Source organism: Anabrus simplex, chromosome 5 (genome assembly GCF_040414725.1).
Source record: "Anabrus simplex isolate iqAnaSimp1 chromosome 5, ASM4041472v1, whole genome shotgun sequence".
Taxonomy (NCBI): domain Eukaryota; kingdom Metazoa; phylum Arthropoda; class Insecta; order Orthoptera; family Tettigoniidae; genus Anabrus; species Anabrus simplex.
In genome coordinates, this window is record NC_090269.1 from 57,614,764 (window position 1) to 57,634,689 (window position 19,926).

Here is a 19,926-nt window from a genome sequence, read left to right on the forward strand (position 1 = left end):
TAGCCCATTATTTCACACCGTAAGGTGTTTTCTGGTATTTGCTATAATTTTTATTGTATTTCTATTCTACTTCTGTTTTCCGCTTTCATTTCTTGCCTCTGCCTTGCCTCTTTAGGTCATCTTTTTATCTGTTTATCTAAGAATCCTTGCGCCTAAATTTCTCCTCTGTTGCGGCCTTCTTATATCCTTAACTCATACAATACATCCAATACATTCGCTTGGTATTTACGTATTTATCCTATCTGACTGTTGTCAGTTATAATCCCATGTCCTCTAAATTTCAACTTTCTTAACTCTATTACTTTCTTTCTTAATTGATCCGTATGCATGCAATTCCTGATCCCAAATCCTTGATGCTTTGTACTTTGAGGAAAACTTCCAAGCTGTTCAAGTGTATAACTTTAGGCCCCGGAAAATATCGAAATATGGATGCATTTTAAGGACGGTGCAGACCTTCGTTTCGGGGTAGTTCTTTCCTAAACGGTAAGTCGTATTAAAAAACTGAGAGCACGGTTGCAGTTCAATCTGGAGAGATCTACAGCGATGGTCCTATGATTTATTGTCGTGTCTCGATTGTTGATACGTTAGATAGCGCTGCATTTCTCGAGTATAATAAAATATCTCCAACTCGATTGTGACTGGCATTAGGAAAAGGGGTCTGTCTTTATAATGAAAACTCAATCTCTACTGTGAATGGCGGTTGCGAAGTGAGCCTGCCGTTATAGTAGAAACTCCCGAACTCGATTGTGATGGCAGTAGGGAATGTGGCCTGCCATTATTGTCAAAACTTCCCCAATGCCTACCTTACATCGGAAACAATGTATGACGCCCTCCCTGTTTTGTTTTCCGGATATCGCTAAGAGACATGCAATTTAATATAATATTCTTCCCCAATGCCTACCTTACATCGGAAACAATGTATGGCGCCCTCCCTGTTTTGTTTTCCGGATATCGCTAAGAGACATGCAATTTAATATAATATTATTCACTGTACAGTATTTACAATAATTTATGGAAAAATCACTATACAATGTAGAATTCCGTTGCGAAGCACGGGTACATTTGCTAGTAAGATATAAAAGCCCAGTTCTGAAGCCAGGGGTATAAAGCGCGATGTGCTCTGCTGGAAATTGAACACAGTACCGTGTCAACCGATGGTTGCAACGCTGATCATTTTTCCAATTAGCCAACAATCTAATAATAATAATATAATTTTGTGAACGCTATTGAATACCTCCGAATGACAGGAATGCCGGGGCTACGAGAAGCCGAGATAGTTGAGAGGAGGATCCTCCGCAAGATAATGGGTGCAAAAATCGTGGATGGCCAGTATAGATTACGAGGAAGAGGAGAATTTTACCAAGCAAGTGAAAGATTGATTGAGTCATTGAAGAAAAGAAAGCTCTTTTTTTGGATATTTGTTTATAACGAACGAGAAAACGCCGACAAAACAGATTTTTAAAACTCTTGACAGTGAACCTAAAGTTTCCGATAAATGATTCAGGGAGGTAAGAAAGGATCTAGAACAGTTTGGAATAAATCGGAAAGAAATCTTTAACCCGGACAATGCATAAATCAGTGATCGACAGCTTTGGAGGCTTCCATGACGAGCAGAAAATTAATAGGGGATGGACAGAGGAAAAACAGTCTGCTAGAGAAAGTATGCAAAATATTGGGCACCGGGTGAGATGGCCGTGCGGTTAGGGGTACGCGGCTGTGAGTTTGAATACGGGAGATAGTGGGTTCGAACCCCATTGTCAGCATACCTGAAGATGGTTTTCCGTGGTTTCTCATTTTCACACCAGGCAAATGCTGGGGCTGTACCTTAATTAACGCGACGTCCGCTTCTTTCCCACTCCTTGACCTTTCCTATCCCCTCGACGCCATAAGACCTGTCTGTGTCGGTGCGATGTAAAACAAATTGTATAAATAAATAAATAAATAAATAAATAAATAAATAAATAAATAAATAAATAAATAAATAAATTTTCGACACCTCCTCCTTTACACGCAATGATGGCTTCAATGCAGAATCGAAAGCGTTGACATGCACCAATTATTTGTACTTTATGATGGTTGATATTACTCGAGTAATGGCCGCTTTAAGGGACTCGGTCTTATTGTGGGAATTTTGAATATTCTCTCCCATTCATGAATATCCCATACGTAGTAGTCAAGGGGATACAGGTCTAGTGAATTACATGGCCAACGTTGTGACATGTGCAGACATTTCAAGCAAACACCAGATCCTTAGCGTATTTACTGTCAAATCCAATAACAAATCTTACCTGACTGCTCTTATACTCATAAGATAATTTGCTACATGTGACTTTGTTTTGACAGAGTAGATGTAGGCAAAGTATGTTATCAGATGAATATCTTTATCACCCCGCTCAGACTGCTGAAATTGATCTGTTAGGTACTTTCTCGACCATGGATATTTTAGTATCTGACATCGGAGTTCCATCAGCGCTTAGAACAGTTTATGTAATTGGTGAGAAGAACATACCATGAACGAATTGGTAAATGACTTCGCATGCGGACGACACAACCAAGGAAACGAAAGAAGAAAACTTTTAGATATTAACCTTTAAGCAACGGCAATTAACAATATCAGGTACGCAGATGATACTGTTGTCATAGCAAATGAATTACCTGTGCTCCAACGCATGATAGACAAATTAGTCCAGCGCAGTGAAGAGTTTGGCCTGTTTGTCAACGCTTCCAAGACCAAAGTTGTAGTCTTCTCTAAAAGAAAAATTCCAGCAACCCTGTCAATAAACGGCCGTAAGATTGAACAAGTATCCTCCTTCAAATACTTGGGTACTGTGCTAGATGAGGAATGTGATTCTAAGAGGGAGATAAAATCTAGAATAGAACAGGCCAGGAGGCAATTTTTTAGCATGAAACAGCTATTTACAAAATCGGACCTAAGTGTGCAATTAAGAATGCGAATGATTCGGTGCTATGTATTCTCCATTTTTCTCTTTGGATGTGAAAGCTGGACCCTTGACCACAATCTAGAAAATTGAATTGATGCTTTTGAAATGTATCTATATCGCCGCCTACTTCGAATACCGTGGGTGCTGAAAATTTCAAATGACGAAGTCCTTCATCGCATGAAGAAACAAAAAAGAACTATTACTTACTGTTAAAAAAAGAAAAACCCAATATCTAGGGCACATTATGAGAGGCGAGAGGTACCAGCTATTACAACTCATCATTGAAGGGAAAAGGTCTGTTGGAAGGAGGAAGAATTCATGGCTGAAGGACATCCGAAGATGGCACTACTGCACTTCAGAAGATGCTTTCCATGCTGCAGCATCATGTCCAGAGCTGGCTATGTGGACCGCCAACCTCCGCTAGGAGAAGGCGCCTCAAGAAGAAGAACGGCCATGACTCTTAGAATCACAATGTGTATACAAAAGAGCAGCTAATCTTTCTTCATCGGAAAGCCTTCTCTTGCTTTGAAAATTTTATGTTTGATGTCTCCGTCCTGCTTTTGTAACCATAGTTTGTTATACTGCCCAGCATTCAAGCTATATTGTGAACGGATTATATCCCTCCACCCCCCACATGAGTTTATTGGATTACACTTCACTTCCTTTATTTACATATATTCATGTTTTCAATATGTAGCTGTTCGGTTCGTCGTCGATATGTAGAGTGAAAATACAATCGAATACCCCTCTCTTGATTGTGATTCATGTTCAAATTTCTGTTTAAACGTAGACTTACGTGTTCGACAACGGTTACATAAAAAAGGACGCTTTTTGTGTTTGAGTAGATCGCGTATATCGCCGAGGGTATTTTTAACTTACGATTATGTTTAATGTCTAAATTGACAGTCAAAAGAGGAAACTACCTGTTGCAAACGATGAATGGATAATATGAAACGTATTTTTCATGAAATAGCACTTAAAGTAAGACAAAATTTGTGCTAAATATGTGACGTCACACGCATACTCTGTTATAAGATGGCGCTGTGTTGACTCGCGCGCTCAGTTCAATGTTAGCTGTCGTTATGAGTACTTCGTGGTCAATGTACCACGTTCTAATGATTAAAATTTATTATCCACATAATATTTGTATTTTATTTCTAGTAAATAAGTCAACGAAACCCTCAAAACCCTGTGCCGTTACAATGGTGACAGACTACCGCAATGTTTTGCGATATTCTTCTACCTGTTATATGAACACTTTACAGATGCTAGTATGACGGATGTAAATAAGTAAGGGCAGCGTAGTCCAGACACTCGAAGGATATGGGAGCGGTCAGGTGGCGCTGTTGTCGATGTGTAGTGTGCATTTGACGGCCATCCGGTAGGGAAAGTTTTGCTATGTGGCGTTGAAGTGAAGAGTGTCGCTTTCACTGCTTTCAAGCATGTTTTCAAAAGATGATCAGCGTTCGTGGATTAAAATCGATGTTGCCCGTGGAAAAAATGCATGAGGATGTTACCGAGGATTACGTGAAGCCTGTGGTGAAAATCCATTACCGTTTAGGACGGTTGCACCATGGGTCAAGGCGTTTCGTGTGGGGTCAGAATGAGGTCTTAGAACAGCCTCCGTACTCACCAGACAAGAGTCTTTGTGACTTCGACTTATTTCCGAAGTTCAATTAACCCCTCCGGGGCCGCCGATTTCCTGACGAGACATCTGTACTCTGCGCAGTAGGGCGCTCCGTCGCTATCATCAAGAGAGAACGCTTTGCCAACGGTCCCCAGCGGATTCCCAAATTTTGGCGGAAGGTAATAGACTTTGCGGGTGACGACGCTGAAGGAATGCATATGCAATTGTACTTGTTAGTTAATTAAATGTTGCGTTCTATCAATATTGAAACTACTTTATGTACAGCCCTCTTAGGTGTTCAGAAACATAGGTTGTCGGACACATTTCAGAACCTATTACCAAGTAAAAAGATGATTAACTTCTGCCCTTACATGAAACAACAACAACAATAATTTCTGTAGTAGCATCTTTGTCACACGTTCCTCCCACAGTACTTACGTCCTGGGTAGAAATATAAATACATTTTTTTACTTTTTGCAGGTGCTCCAGCCGTGTACCCGTCCAACAAGACGTTAACCGCCATCGCCGGTCAGGAGCTGACTTTTAAAGTCGAATTCTGCGCGAATCCGCCAGTAGACAGGGGCATCTGGCTCACGGACCGAGTACTTTTGAGGCCAGGAGACTCCACGGCCACCTTAATTGCTCACCACATCACGGTGAGTACAGGTGAACTTCTCTTGTACAATCGCTCAAAAAAATAAAAATAAAATGAGGGCATGGTACAGTACAAGTTCCTCTCAGATAAACTTTTCTCACAAAATATTGAACTTACAGATATGTTTGTTTTGGCATCCACGAGTGTTTGTATCCCAATGGGAGGGTAATTATAATTTGATAATAATTCAAATTTTGATAAATATTAAATGTGAGGTACATACTATACCACGCACTTATTCTTTCTTCCCATGTTCTACCAAATTTGCCGCTTATATACATTGTAATGTGGAAAATTATGACCATACACATGTTTTGAAAATACAGGACAATTATTTTATTGTGATCTAGGCCTGAATAACCATTTGTGTCATATAATCGACCAGAATTGATGGTTATGTACAAATGCTTTTCGACTGTATTCCATGCCGCTGAGGCCCTTAAGAATATTTATTCAAAGAGGAGATACGAAAAAGAAAAGTTAAAGTGAAATGGCGTATGGCTTTTAGTGCCGGGAGTGTCCGAGGACAAGTTCGGCTGGCCAGATGCATGTCTTTTGATATGACATCCGTAGGCGATCTGCGCGTCGTGATGAGGGCGAAATGATGATGAAGACGACACATACAGCCAGCCCTCACCCCCGTCAGCGGAGTTAACCAATTATGGATAAAATTCCCGGCCATTATCGGGAATCGAATCCGAGACCCCTGCAACCAAAGGCCAGCAAATGAACCATTTAGCCACGGAGCCGGACAGAGGAGATGTTGTTGTTGTTTGAGTCATCAGTCCATAGACCGGTTTGATGCAGCTCTCCATACCACCCTATCCTGTGCTAACCTTTTCGTTTCTACGTAACTACTGCATCCTACATCTGCTCTAATCTGCTTGTCATATTCAACCCTTGGTCTATCCCTACTGTTCTTACCACCTACACTTCCTTCAATGACCAACTGCACAAGTCCTGGTGTCTTAAAATGTGTCCTATCATTCTCTCTCTTCTGAAAATAAATTGTATGGAATGTGGATTAAAATATGTGAAAAGTCACTCATATCCCTATTGAAAATGAAAACCTACAACCTGTTTTCCAGTCCGGGTCAGGGATGTGATGAATGAATCATGTAGGCTATTAGTACGATGGGGTCGCCACTCCCAAAGTGATTTATTAATGACTGATAGATGCTATGAAATGAGAATGGAGAGTGTTGCTGGAATGAAAGATGACAGGGAAAACCGGAGTACCCGGAGAAAACCTGTCCCGCCTCCGCTTTGTCCAGCACAAATCTCACATGGAGTGACCGGGATTTGAACCACGGTATCCAGCGGTGAGAGGCCGACGCGCTGCCGTCTGAGCCACGGAGGCTCCTTCATATCCCTATTATCCCACTACACAGGGTGTTTCAAAAATGGGGGGCATAATTTCAGGTATGTATTTCTTACATGTAGACAATCAACATAATTCATTACAACATGTGTCCGGAAATGCTTAATTTCCGAGTTATGGCCTTCACAACACTGAACTCCACCGGAACGTTTTTCTTCCGCAGGTCATTGTCATTACAGAAGAAGTTCAAAATGTCCACCTCCTGCTTGAATACAGACCTCACATTGATGTCTCATTGACTTGTATCGAATATTTCCTGATGGATGGATAGGTAGAGGTGACCCGATTGCTTGGTCTCCACGCTCACCTGATCTGAACCCACTACATTTCTACTTGTGGGGCCATTTAAAATCATCAGTGTATTCGTCTCCGGTGCCTGATATGGAAACTCTTCGGAATCGAATTGCGGCTTCGTGTGAGGACATACGCAATACTCCTGGAGTTTGGGATCGTGTTCGCAGGTCAATGAGACATCGATGTGAGGTCTGTATTCAAGCAGGAGGTGGACATTTCGAACTTCTTCTGTAATGACAATGACCTGCGGAGGAAAAACATTCCGGTGGAGTTCGGTGTTGTGAACGCCATAACTCGGAAATGAAGCATTTCCGGACACATGTTGTAATGCACTATTTTGATTATCTACCTGTAACAAATACATACCTGAAATTATGCCCCTATTTTTGAAACACGCTGTATACAGTATAATGTACAACAGGAGTTATTCTTTAAGACTGTTAATGGTATAACATAATTTCGGCTGCGAAGAACATGTCTTATACTCAATTCCAAATATCACTCTTCTTGCAGGTCTATGTGCCAGTTTCTTACATGAAAGCAGTCAAAGATATAGGACTAATGTTCCTTTTTTAGGGTATTAGGTATCGTGAGTTTCATGTATACAGCGCAGTATCTATACTGTCAGCTTAATAACTACTAAACCCTAAATGTACCGCAAATCCTTACATAATTTTAGTAACGGAAATAAAGGGACAAAGAAATAACGTATAGCTTCCTTCTGTTTGCTAATAACTGCTTAGAATACAGTAACGTCATTGTCTTTTACATTTATTCTTCTCCTACTGTTTTTCCCACATGTGTGGGGTCGTGGGTAGTAACTGTCACACACACACATATATATATATATGTAATGTATGTATGTATGTATGTATGTATGTATGTATGTATGTATGTATGTATGTATGTATGTATGTATGTATGTATGTATGTATGTATGTAGATTTGGCCCTGTTTTACGGACGGATGCCCTTCCTGACGCAATCCTATATGAAGTGATGTGATCACTGTCACGTGATCTTTTGGTGGTTGGTAGTGAAATGCGTTGTCTGAATATCAAGGGGAAAGTGTTCGGACAAACATGAACATCCACACCCCGAGTCAGAAGAATTAATCAGCTGCGATTAAAATCCCCGACCCGGCCGGGAATCGAACCTGGGGCCCTCTCAACCGAAGGCATAAATACTGACCATTCAGCCAATGAGTTGGACTGTCTTTTTAATATTTATTGTATATCTATCAGTTTCTGCATCTAGATTTACAATTGTTTGCACTATACATTCAAGGATATATTATTTTCAAAATTGGACTAGTACTTTTCGTTCTATCGACATATGGAAGGAGAGAATATGACGCTATTGATGGTGATTAATCCCTCTGATGGAGAAGTTTAGCCTTCAGCAAGAACTGTGTCACACATATGTGGATTTGGCCCTGTTTATTCGACAAGAGTAGGCTATATGACGATATCGGGTTTCACCCTCCCCTACTTCAGTATCATCACACTCGCACACGCAGGTCATCCACGAGCGTTAACCCGAAAGACGACCACTAGAAAGACCACATTGGAGATCACATGAAATCGTCAGTGGAGCAGTCTGGTTCTTGTACTGAAATGTAGAGGACCTTTCTTCATGATTTCTTTAGTAAAGAAACCAAATGTATCGGAAAGTGAACTGACTGGTTCTTGTGCTGGGGTCTTCAGTTCATCACACTGAGTGCGTCTATTAAATCTGTATTGTCACAAATGCAGTTCTTCATCGAGTCTTCGTAACTTTCCCACCTGACCCACGCGATCATGCATGTTAGTTTAAAAAACGGATGGGCTGTGTTGGAAGTATGCCGAAAGATGTAGAATAAGGTAGGAGGCCCATAATTCGTCCCCTTAGCAGATTTGGACTTGTAGAAATTCAGGAAAATTAGACACCATCTTCTTTTCATTAATAGATATATGATTTTAGTGTCAGCTTTCCAAATCCTGTCAAACTCGGCCGCCCGACGTATCTGCTGTACTCCGGCCTGTTGGTGATCAGAGGTGTCCTTCACTACTACAGCAGACTCCCAATCCACAGGCTCCAGAAGTGCAGTAAAAATGTTGGTCTGCATGCCGCGATGTGTGGATTCTTCCACTTTCCTGCGCTGCCGGTGCTCTTTGTAATGTTTTTCTGCAGACTTCTTGGCTTATTTGATTCTTCAGACTTTACTATATCCTCATGGACGCATATAGATAGTTTTTATTTTTTTTACAATTGGCTTTACGTCGTACTGACACAGTTAGGTCTTATGGTGACGATGGAATAGGAAAGATCTAGTAGCCTGATGCGGTAACTGGAAACCACGAAAAACCACCTTCAAGGCTGCCGATATTAAGGTTCGAACCCAATATCTTCCGCGTGCAAGCTCACAGTCGCGCGCATCTAATTTCAAGGCCAACTCATCTGCTGATATATTCCGATTAATTTAGAAATGTAGGCATTCTGCAAATTTAACCCAGTTTGCATATTTTCAAATAACCTTGTCACAAAGTTATACAAGTTCTAATGATCAATGGTAGGTATATGAGAGATTTTTATGAGACAATGTAACGATACCAGTCGCAACACCCTGGCGAGCTATAGGGGCTACTAAGTTTACAGCGACAATCTGGATTTCAGCACTAATTGGAGGATGCCCCCACCACTCGCCATGACTTTACCATCGTGCCATTGTCTGCTGCCCACATTGTCGGAGTCCTTCTTGCAGTCACTCACAATACTGTAACATATTTATTGCGTTATGAAGTATACTATCATTAAGAATCCTTATCTATGATTCCAGTTCTTCATTCAAAAAGTAAGAACCCAGGAATGTACGTATGTATTGTAACTTTTCACATCGATTCATGGGTGCAGCATGTATATATGTATGATGTACGTATGTATGTACGTTCAGCTCTCAGCCCGAAGGCTGGTTGGATCCTCAACAGCTTCGCCGTTAGCTGTCATGGATGGCCTAGGCGTCACTGAAGAGGCGTACTAGGGATATGAGGAGTAAGGTAGTTTCCTGTAGGTTTTCTCACTGAGCCAGAAGTTGTTATTACATATCAGTCTGCCAAGCCCACGGAAATGAATGCACCTACCCACCCTATGAGTGTAATTTTCACACCACGGACCTACTACGCTGGCGTAGCAGGGGGGAAAGGTGATACTCCCACGTGGCGCGTCCCAGGTGGCGGATAGGGGGGTTCAACCCGACTAGCCGGCGGACTTCAGGAAAATAAAATACCTCTTGCGGACCAAACACACAACCCCCTGTAGGTGGGGGACGCAGACGAAGAATTCACCCACGGTATCCCCTGCCTGTCGTAAGAGGCGACTAAAAGGGACGACCAAGGATTATATAGAACCATGACACTGCTTGTGATTAGTACCACCACGCGGGGAACACCATGGGTCGCTTTTACTTGCACGTAGTACCATTATGTCAGGTACCAAATAGGTTTGTGATTAGTAGCAAACGAGGGCTCGACGGCTTTTACGGTACCAGTGATTAGTAGCACTATATGAGCGACACCATGGGACGAGGTAACTCATGGTTCTTGCTTGCCTATGATTAGTACACTATATGAGGAACACCACTAGATAGTACGAGTCCCTGTGATTAGTACCCTTATGTGATGAACACCGTAGGTTTGCGTTGCCTGTAAATGGCGGCGCAATGTGCTAAACAGCGTAGGTCTGTAATACATGTGCGAATTTCATTACCTGTAAGTAGTACCATAATGTGTGGAATACCACGTGTCTACGCTACTCTTGATTAGTACTGCAACATGACAAATACCATTGTTCTACTTTCCTAGCGACAAGTACCATTGTGAGGGGCGGATGACTTGGATTTTGGACCCCTTTTGAATAAAAGTACCATCGATTGAGTATCGTGCTATACAAGCTATCCCTTGGTCAGTAGTACTATTGTTTTGTACCAGCTTCTGTGCATGTGAGGCACTGTAGGTCGCTTCCACTGATCGTTTAAAATTCATATTCATCCATCCATTCATTCTTCGTCCTCACGTTTTGAATTGTGGTCAGTGGATGCTTTTGGGCTTTTAATTTTTCTTTTCATTTCGTCTCATTTCGTACCATTAGGGGCCGATGACCTAGATGTTAGGCCCCTTTAAACAACGAGCATCATCATCATCATCATCATCATCGAAATTTTCACACCGTACATAACAGGGACAGGCTGCATAAGGAATCGTATTACTAGCACGGCTCATACCTCAGCCACTTTCATATTGTCAAAGCCAAAGATAAGACTGAGACAGATCAATGAAAGTAACAAAATTGTTCTAGCCCATACCAGAAGACATAGTGCACTGTAAACACTAAAAAAACCCCATGGCACTACAGCCCTGGAAGGGCCTTGGCCTACCAAGCGACCGCTGCTCAGCCCGAAGGCCTGCAGATTACGAGGTGTCGTGTGGTTAGCACGACGAACCCTCTCGGCCGTTATTCTTGGCTTTCTAGACCGGGGCCGCTATCTCACCGTCAGATAGCTCCTCAATTCTAATCACGTAGGCTGAGTGGACCTCGAACCAGCCCTCAGGTCCAGGTAAAAATCCCTGACCTGGCCGGGAATCGAACCCGGTGCCTCCGGGTAAGAGGCAGGTACGCTACCCCTACACCACGGGGCTGGCACTGTGAACACTAGGTCTTGCCAAAAGCAGCATTAAGAAACAATAAAGGTCCAATGAAACTGCCTGACGGAATCTTCCTCTTAAATAGTACAAGTATATTTCTCTGGATTCTGTTTTCTAGAATTTTAAGCACCCGTTCAATCATTTTATACAATCCAGTAGCCCACATTTTCGACTGTATACTCCCATGATCTACCCTATCAAAAGCTTAGGATTAACAGTGATACAGTTCACTTTGAGCTCCTCAATCTAAAATATGTACTATGTCTTGCTGGAAATGGATAAAGAGTAGCAATTTCAACTCATGAGCAAATGATCGGTTAGGCCCATTTTATGCTGGCGGTTTAACAACAATATCCTTTAAAACATACAGGTTTCCGATGATGACGGAATAGGAAATAGCTTGTACTAGGAAAACAACGCCCACGGTTTTTATTAAGGGAGAGCCAGCCAGAATTTGCTTGACGTAAAATTCGGAAATGCGATCTTTTTATTGGCGACGGTGAGATTCGAACTCAGCATCTAGCGAATGCAAGCTTTCGGCTACACAAATCGTACTGTATAGGCAACACTCTCGGTAGCAGAAGAATCATTGTGTATCATTTAACATTCAACTACTTTACGACACAAAAGAATAATAGTGCCGTTCAGATGTGCTCTAAGTCGCCAGTATGGATAATCTCTTGTACCACCATAGAATGGTAGCACAGCGGACGAATGTAAAGTACTGAATGAATATATCAATTCTCATTCTTTATAGTGTCCGCCTCTGTGGTGTAGTGGTTAGCGTGATTAGCTGCCACCCCCGGAGGTCCGGGTTCGATTCCCGGCTCTGCCACGAAATTTGAAAAGTGGTACGAGGGCTGGAACGGGGTCCACTCAGCCTCGGGAGGTCAACTGAGTAGAGGTGGGTTCGATTCCCACCTCAGCCATCCTGGAAGTGGTTTTCCGTGGTTTCCCACTTCTCCTCCAGGCGAATGCCGGGATGGTACCTAACTTAAGGCCACGGCCGCTTCCTTTCCTCTTCCTTGCCTATCCCTTCCAATCTTCCCATCCCTCCACAAGGCCCCTGTTCAGCATAGCAGGTGAGGCCGCCTGGGCGAGGTACTGGTCATACTCCCCAGTTGTATCACCCGACCAAGAGTCTGAAGCTCCAGGACACTGCCCCTGAGGCGGTAGAGGTGGGATCCCTCGCTAAGTCCGAGGGAAAAACCGAACCTGGAGGGTAAACAGATGATGATGATGGTGATGATGATGATGATGATGATTCTTTATAGTGTCTAACACAGACTGAAGTAATTAATGCAAAGAGTTAAATTTTAAAACATCTGAGAGGCATTGAATTATACGAGAAAGGTAGCTGCGTGGATTAGGCCATGCATTCAGAATATGGTGGGTTCGATTACCTGTTTTACAGCCAGATGCACTTCCTGACTCCAATCCTATGTGGAGGGATGTAATCGCTATTGGGTGTTTCTGTGATGGATGGTAGTGTGGTGTGTTGTGTTGTCTGAATGTAATGAGAATAATGTTGAGACAAACAAAAACACCCAGTTCCCGAGCCAGCAGAATTAATCAGATGCGATTAAAGTCTCCACCCAGCTGGGAATTGAACCCAGTACCTCTGAACCGAAGGCCCCAACGCTGACCATTCAGCCAAGATGTCGAATAATAATAATAATAATAATAATAATAATAATAATAATAATCCGCCTCTACGGTGTACTGGTTAATGAGATTAGCTGCAACCTCGAGAGGCCCGGGTTCGATTCCAGTCTCTGTCCGATATTTCAAAAGTGATACGCAGGCAAGAACGGAGTTCACTCAGCCTTGGGAGAACAACTGAGTAGAGGGAGGTTCGATTCCCTCCTTAGCCATCCTCTTTTTGCTATTTGCTTTACGTCGCACCGACACAGATCGGTCTTCTGGCAATGATGGGATAGGAAAGGCCTATGAATTGGAAGGAAGCGGCAGTGGCCTCAATTAAGGTACAGCCTCAGCATTTGCCTGGTGTAAAAACTGGAAACCACGGAAAACCATCAGTGAGATTCGAACCCACTATCTCCCGGATGCAGGATCACAGCTGCGCGCCCCTAACCGCACGGACAACTCACCCGGTCAGCCATCCTTGAAGTGGTTTTCCGTAGTTCCCCACCTCTCTTTCAGACAAATTCCGGGATTGTACCTAACTTAAGGGCACGACCACTTCCTTCCCTCTTCCTTGTCCATCCCTTACAATCTTCCCATCCCCAACAAGGCCCCTGTTCAGCATAGCTGGTGAGGCCTCCTCGGTAAGGTACTGGTCATCCTTCCCAGTTGTATCCCCCGACCCAAAGTCTCACGCTCAAGGACACTGCCCTTGAGGTGGTACGGGTTGGATCGCTTGGTGTTTCCAAGGGAAAAACCACCCTTGGGGGTTAGATGGATTAAGGAAGAAATAATAACAATAATAATAATAATAATAATAATAATGCCGTCCAAAGATGTTATTTATTGGTATAAGCCACCTCTTCTACCACCACAGAGTGGGTCCACAGATAATATAAAATGATGAATGAATTATTCGATTCTGGTTCTGGATAACGTCCACTGCAGGTATGAGTAATGCTTGTAAAGAATGAAATGTTAAAACAGCTGACTGGCATGCATTGTGTTTCATATGGGTTGTGAAAATCTCGGTAAAAGGTTCATTCCCTTACAGCAGGAAATCTTATGACGCGATAGTGGAGGAAGCGAGTGAACGCCTGGAAGTCTTACAACCCGCTGAACAGCGAAGTCTCATTAATTGCTTGGAGGCGGGTAATTAAGGAGACAAGTCAGAAAGTAAGTTTCCCTATTTCATTACTTCGAAACAAAGGCACGCAACTTGCGTGTTCCCTAGTGTGTAGTCCCACTGATAGTGTGCTAGTAGGCGGTGCAAAGGAACGTATGCACAGTGAGATTTGTCTGTGCCTTTCAAGTCTAATTTGAATGCTGTACCCCTTCAAAGTTGAAACTGTCAGAATTAATAATAATGTTATTGGTTTTAGGTCCCAATAACTACTACGTTTACAGTTTCCGTAGACGCCGAGGTGCCGGAACTTAGTCCCGCAGAAGTTATTTACGTGCCAGTAAGTCTACCCACACGTGGCTGACGTACAGTATTTGAGCACCGAACTGAGCCAGGATCGAACCGGCCAAGTTGGGTTCAGGAGGCCAGGGCCTCAACCGTCTGAGCCTGTTATTGTACCGTGCATGTGTATCTCTGAAACTTCTGAATCTAGAATTTTTACGTTTACTTACTACACCAAAATTAAGTGTTTATAATAAAACTTACGATATCCTTTAACTCAGTAATATATTGACGTATAAAGTATAATTTGGATGGACTAGAAAATATTTCCATCCATATAAAGACCTAAGAGACCTCTGGATCAACCTATTTGTCTGTCTTTATAAATGAAGAGGTATATAGGCTACTCTAAGCATTTTGTTAGAGTATCACGTCCATATATCACATGGAATTCGGTATATACCGTATTTTACAATTGTGTCCTCATTGTTTAGATATGGTTCAAACCGAGCGAGTTGGCCGTGCGGTTAGGATCGCGCAGCTGTGAACTTATATTCGGGAGCTAGTGGGTTCGAACCCTGCTTCCGGCAGCCCTAATGATGGTTTTTCATGGTTTCCCATTTTCAAAACTTAATTAAGCCCACGGTCGCGTCCTTCCCTTTCCTACCCTTTTCCTATCCAATCGTCATCATAAGACCTATCTGAACCTTGCTCGATAGCTGCAGTCGCTAAAGTGCGGCCAGTATCCAATATTCGAGTGATAGGGGGTTCGAACCCCACTCTCTATAGTCCTAAAGAGTGTTTTCCGTGGTTTCCCATTTTCGCACCAGTCAAATGATGGGGCTGTACCTTAATTAAAGCCACCCTCGCTTCCTTTCCACGTTCAGTCCATTCCGTTCCCATTGTCGCCATAAGACCTGTGTGTGTCGGTGCGACGTAAAGCAAGTTGTATTTAAAAAACTATATGTGTCGATGCGGCGTCGAGAAGATTGTAAAACAAATGAATAAATAAATACTAAAAGAAAATTATTTCAAACAGAATGGCGGTAGTGGTTATTGTTTTAGAAGCCAATCCACGTGTCACAACAATCGCGAAGGGCCTTGGCCCACCAGAGACCGCTGATCGTCCCGAGGTCATCAGATTACAAGGTGTCATGTGATTGGTACGACGAACACTCTCGGCCATTTTTCTGGGCTTTCTTGACAGAGGCCTTCATGTCATCGTCAGATAGTCCCTGAATTGTAATCACGTAGTCTCAGAGGACATGAAACCAGCCCTAACATCCAGATTCTGGCGGAGAATCGAACACGGGGCCTGGGGGGCAAGAGGCAGGCACGTATCCCTACACCACGATGGCGGCATGATTCTTGTTTTGAGGCGAATTACGACTGGACAACCATATTATCTTTAACATTATTCGGAGGGAAAATGAAATATTCCCTAGGCCTCGCAAGCCTGATATCGTTAGGGTCGGAAAGGAACAAGAGTTAATCAAGAGATGTCTGATAGCACTGATAAAAGTAAGGAGACTGGTACAAGTAAGGATGAAGCAATGCCAGAATCAGCTAGGGGGACTGTGGTCGCTAACCGACGCTACCAATTTGAAAGACCCTGGTTCAACTTTTAGGCCAGTCTTAAAACTGGCAGGGCTACCGTAGATATATTCTAGTATACTGATCACAACTTACATTAAAGTTAAAATTGAACATTTTATGCCTGAAATTTTTGATAGAGACAAATTTGAAAATATACAGCCTATTTCCAGTCATTCCACCGGGTTAGGCATGGAATGAATGAAGCCTCCATCTAGCGGCGATGATAGGAATTATGCCGGCTGCCGAAACCTGTCGCACTCCTCTGGAGCAATGATTAATGACTGACAGATGAAATTATATTTAACAGAGTTGACAGAATGAAAGATGACAGAAAAAACTGGAGTACCCCGGAAAAAACCTGTCCCACTTCCACTTTGTCCAGTACAAATCTCAGATGAAGTGATCGGAATATGAACCACGGAACCCAACGGTGACAGGACGGCGCGCCGCCGTCTGAGCCACGGAGGCTCCAGAGACAAGCTCAACGGCGATATTTAAACAATAATTTTTCTATGCCAATCCTCCTACTGCAATCTTCACTGACATGGAAATATTACTTAGTACTCATGATGATAGTCTTGATTGCAGTTGTGATTGTCCTTGCAAGGTGCATAATAACGTGATCATCTGGCCATTTTGACCAGGAAGATAATGGATATGGCTGCCTCTGTCGTGTATTGGTTAGATTGATTAGCTGCCACCCCCGAAGGCACGGGTTCTATTCCCGGCTCCGCCACGAAATTTGATAAATTGTACGAGGGCTGGAACAGGGTCCACTCAGCCTTGATAGGTCAGCTGAGTAGAGGTGGCTTCGATTCCCACCTCATCCATCCTCGAAGTGGTTTTCCTTGGTTTCTCTCTCCACCTCCAGGCAAATGCCGGGATGGTACCTAACTTAAGGCCACGGCAGTTTCCTTCCATCTTCCTTGCCTATAACTTCCAATTCCTTCAAAAGACCTAAAGGTGAGGCCGCCTGGGCAAGGTACTAGTCCTCCTTCCCAGATGTATCCCCGACCCATAGTCTCACGCTCCAGGACACTACCCTTGAGGCGGTACAGCAGGATCCCTTGCTGAGTCCGAGGGAAAACCCGACCCTGGATTGTAAACAGATTAAGAAAGAAAGAAATAAGATAATGGATATAACTGTCGATATGAGACGGAATACTTGAAGGAATGAGCGCAGAAGAATGAAACGGGGGAGGGAATCATAAAGTAGGGAAGTGAGAAGCAAGGACTCCCCCAAGGCATCGGTTGCTGTAATATCGAGTTGGAACAAAATAAAGTGTTATATCCTACAAAAACTGATCAACAATAACATAAATGTAACTGCCTCTGTCTGTCTACTGGATGGCATTTATGGCGAAATATTACAAGATATAATCCTTCAAAACGGGCACAGCAGTAGTATTAAGTCTCTCTAATTCAGAAAATGAAAAATATATACTGTATTTCACTCCAATATTGGAGATGTATCTAAGTTGAAGCCACGTCTTCTTCCTTACGAGTCCTAGCCATTTATTATCCCATTGTTGCCAAAGGACCTAAGTGACTGGTTACGACGTTGATACACTTGCAACGGCAAGTATTTTACAACTTTTCTATTCAGAATATTTTATATTTGCTTAAGAAATTTCTGAAAATTTGAATGTTATGAATTCAATAGTTCGCCAGATACAGGTACCATACATGTCGTATTGAAAACACAAAATGCCGGAAGCTGCGATCAGAGTAATTCGTTAAGAATGCACACACAATAAATAATTTAGTTGATACATTTTCCTTTAATAATTTAAAAACGTACGGCAAGGAATGTTTATGCTTTTAAAGATACCCTGGAAATCTACAGGCCAAAAAGCTTTCGTCGTAATGTTTTACGATGTCAGTCGGCCCAACCGTTTTCTCAAAATCGATATAACGAAAATCATCCTACTGTTTTAATAATAATAATAATAATAATAATAATAATAATAATAATAATAATAATAATTTCGCCGGGCTGAGTGGCTCAGACGGTTAAGGCGCTGGCCTTCTAACCCCAACTTGGCAGGTTCGATCCTGGCTCAATCCGGTGGTATTTGAAGGTGCTCAAATACAACAGCCCCGTGTCGGTAGATTTACTGGCACGTAAAAGAACTCCTGCGGGACTAAATTCCGGTACCTCGGCGTCTCCGAAGACCTTAAAAAGTAGTTAGTGGGACGTAAAGCAAATAACATTATTTATTAATAATAATTTCTTTCTTTCTTTATTTATTTCCTTTCCTTTTCTTTATTTCTTTTCTTTTTCTTTTCTTTCTCTCTTTCTTTTTTCTTAATCCGGTTACCGTCTAGAGTTGGTTTTTCCTTCGGACTCAGCGATTTATCCCACCTCTACCGCCTCGAGGGCAGTGTCTTGTAGCGTGAAACTTTCGGTCGGGGAGATACAACTGAAATACAACTGGAAGGGAGGACCAGTACCTCACCCAGGCGGCCTCACCTGCTATGCTGAACAGGGGCCTTGTGGGGAGATGAGAAGATTGGAAGAGGTAGACAAGGAAGAGGGAAGGGCGGCCGTGGCCTCAAGTTAGGTAGGCCAACCAGGCATTTGCGTGGAGAAGTGGGAAACCACGGAAAACCAATTCGAGGATGGCCTAGGAGGGAATTGAACACCCCTCTTGTCAGTAGACCTCCCGAGGCTGAATGGATCCCGTTCCAGCCCTCGTACCACTTTTCAAATTTCGTTGCAGATCCGGGAATCGAACCCAGGCCTCCGTGGGTGGCAGTTAATCACACTAACCACTACACCACAGAGACGGACAGAATGTATTTAATTTATTTACTTGTCTTCTTTTAAGCGGCGAAGTTATAGCGTATGGCCCTCTCCTACACCAGACCACATTTTAAATAGTTTTCTGCAGATATATTACCTTATAATTATGGATTCGAACCCCACTGTTGGCAGCCCTGAAGCAGGTTTTCCATGGTTTCCCATTTTCACACCAGGAAAATGCTGAGACTATATCTTAATTAAGGCCACGGCTACTTTCCTCCCACTCCTGTCCCATCGTCGTTATATGACCTATCTGTTACAGTGCGACGTAAGGCCAATTGTAAAAAATAAAAAAATCAGCAGAGTTACCTTATGTTAACACAAACACTCTCACTCATATTTAAAAAGGAATTAAAATAGTACACTGTACATTTACCTATATGAAATAATATTGCTCAGACGCACACACAAAATAAATGCACATATAACACCCTAGGTCTACATACGCCAGAGAAACACAGCCTATCGCCATTCACACACTCAGCTGTACAGTACACACTTCAGTCGGTAGCTTTCAACAGGTAATATCGGCAAGATCTCTTGAATTTAGCTAATGAGTCACTGTCCTTAACACTGACAGATGCGGAATTCCAAAATTCTGGAACCGGTCACAATAATTGTTATATGTAGATGAATGGTGAAGAGGAATTGCAAGGGTAGATCCAGCGTGATCGTTATGGATGTGAGATGATTTAGTGAACCTACTATGCTAAATGCTAAGATGCAAGGAAGGTCTTTCTTATGAAAAGAAATTTGCTCACTTCGAATATTGATATAGGAATTAGAAAAATGTTTTTGAAGATGCTCGTTTGGAGCGTGGGACTGTAGGGAAATGAAACATGGACGATAACTCGCTCAGAAAGAAAGAGAATAGAAGCTTTTGAAATGTGATGTTACA

At 42.7% G+C, this 19,926-nt stretch overlaps 1 protein-coding gene across 2 annotated transcripts in view; it reads left to right on the forward strand.

Moving 5' to 3' along the window:
* Positions 1-19,926, forward strand: part of LOC136874352 (CD166 antigen homolog) — a 330,865-nt gene that overhangs the window by 288,665 nt on the left and 22,274 nt on the right. For both annotated transcript variants that reach the window (XM_068227725.1, XM_068227724.1), the window contains exon 8: positions 5,050-5,225. In XM_068227725.1, the coding sequence (XP_068083826.1) occupies positions 5,050-5,225 (176 nt within the window). The remainder of the gene's footprint in view (positions 1-5,049; positions 5,226-19,926) is intronic.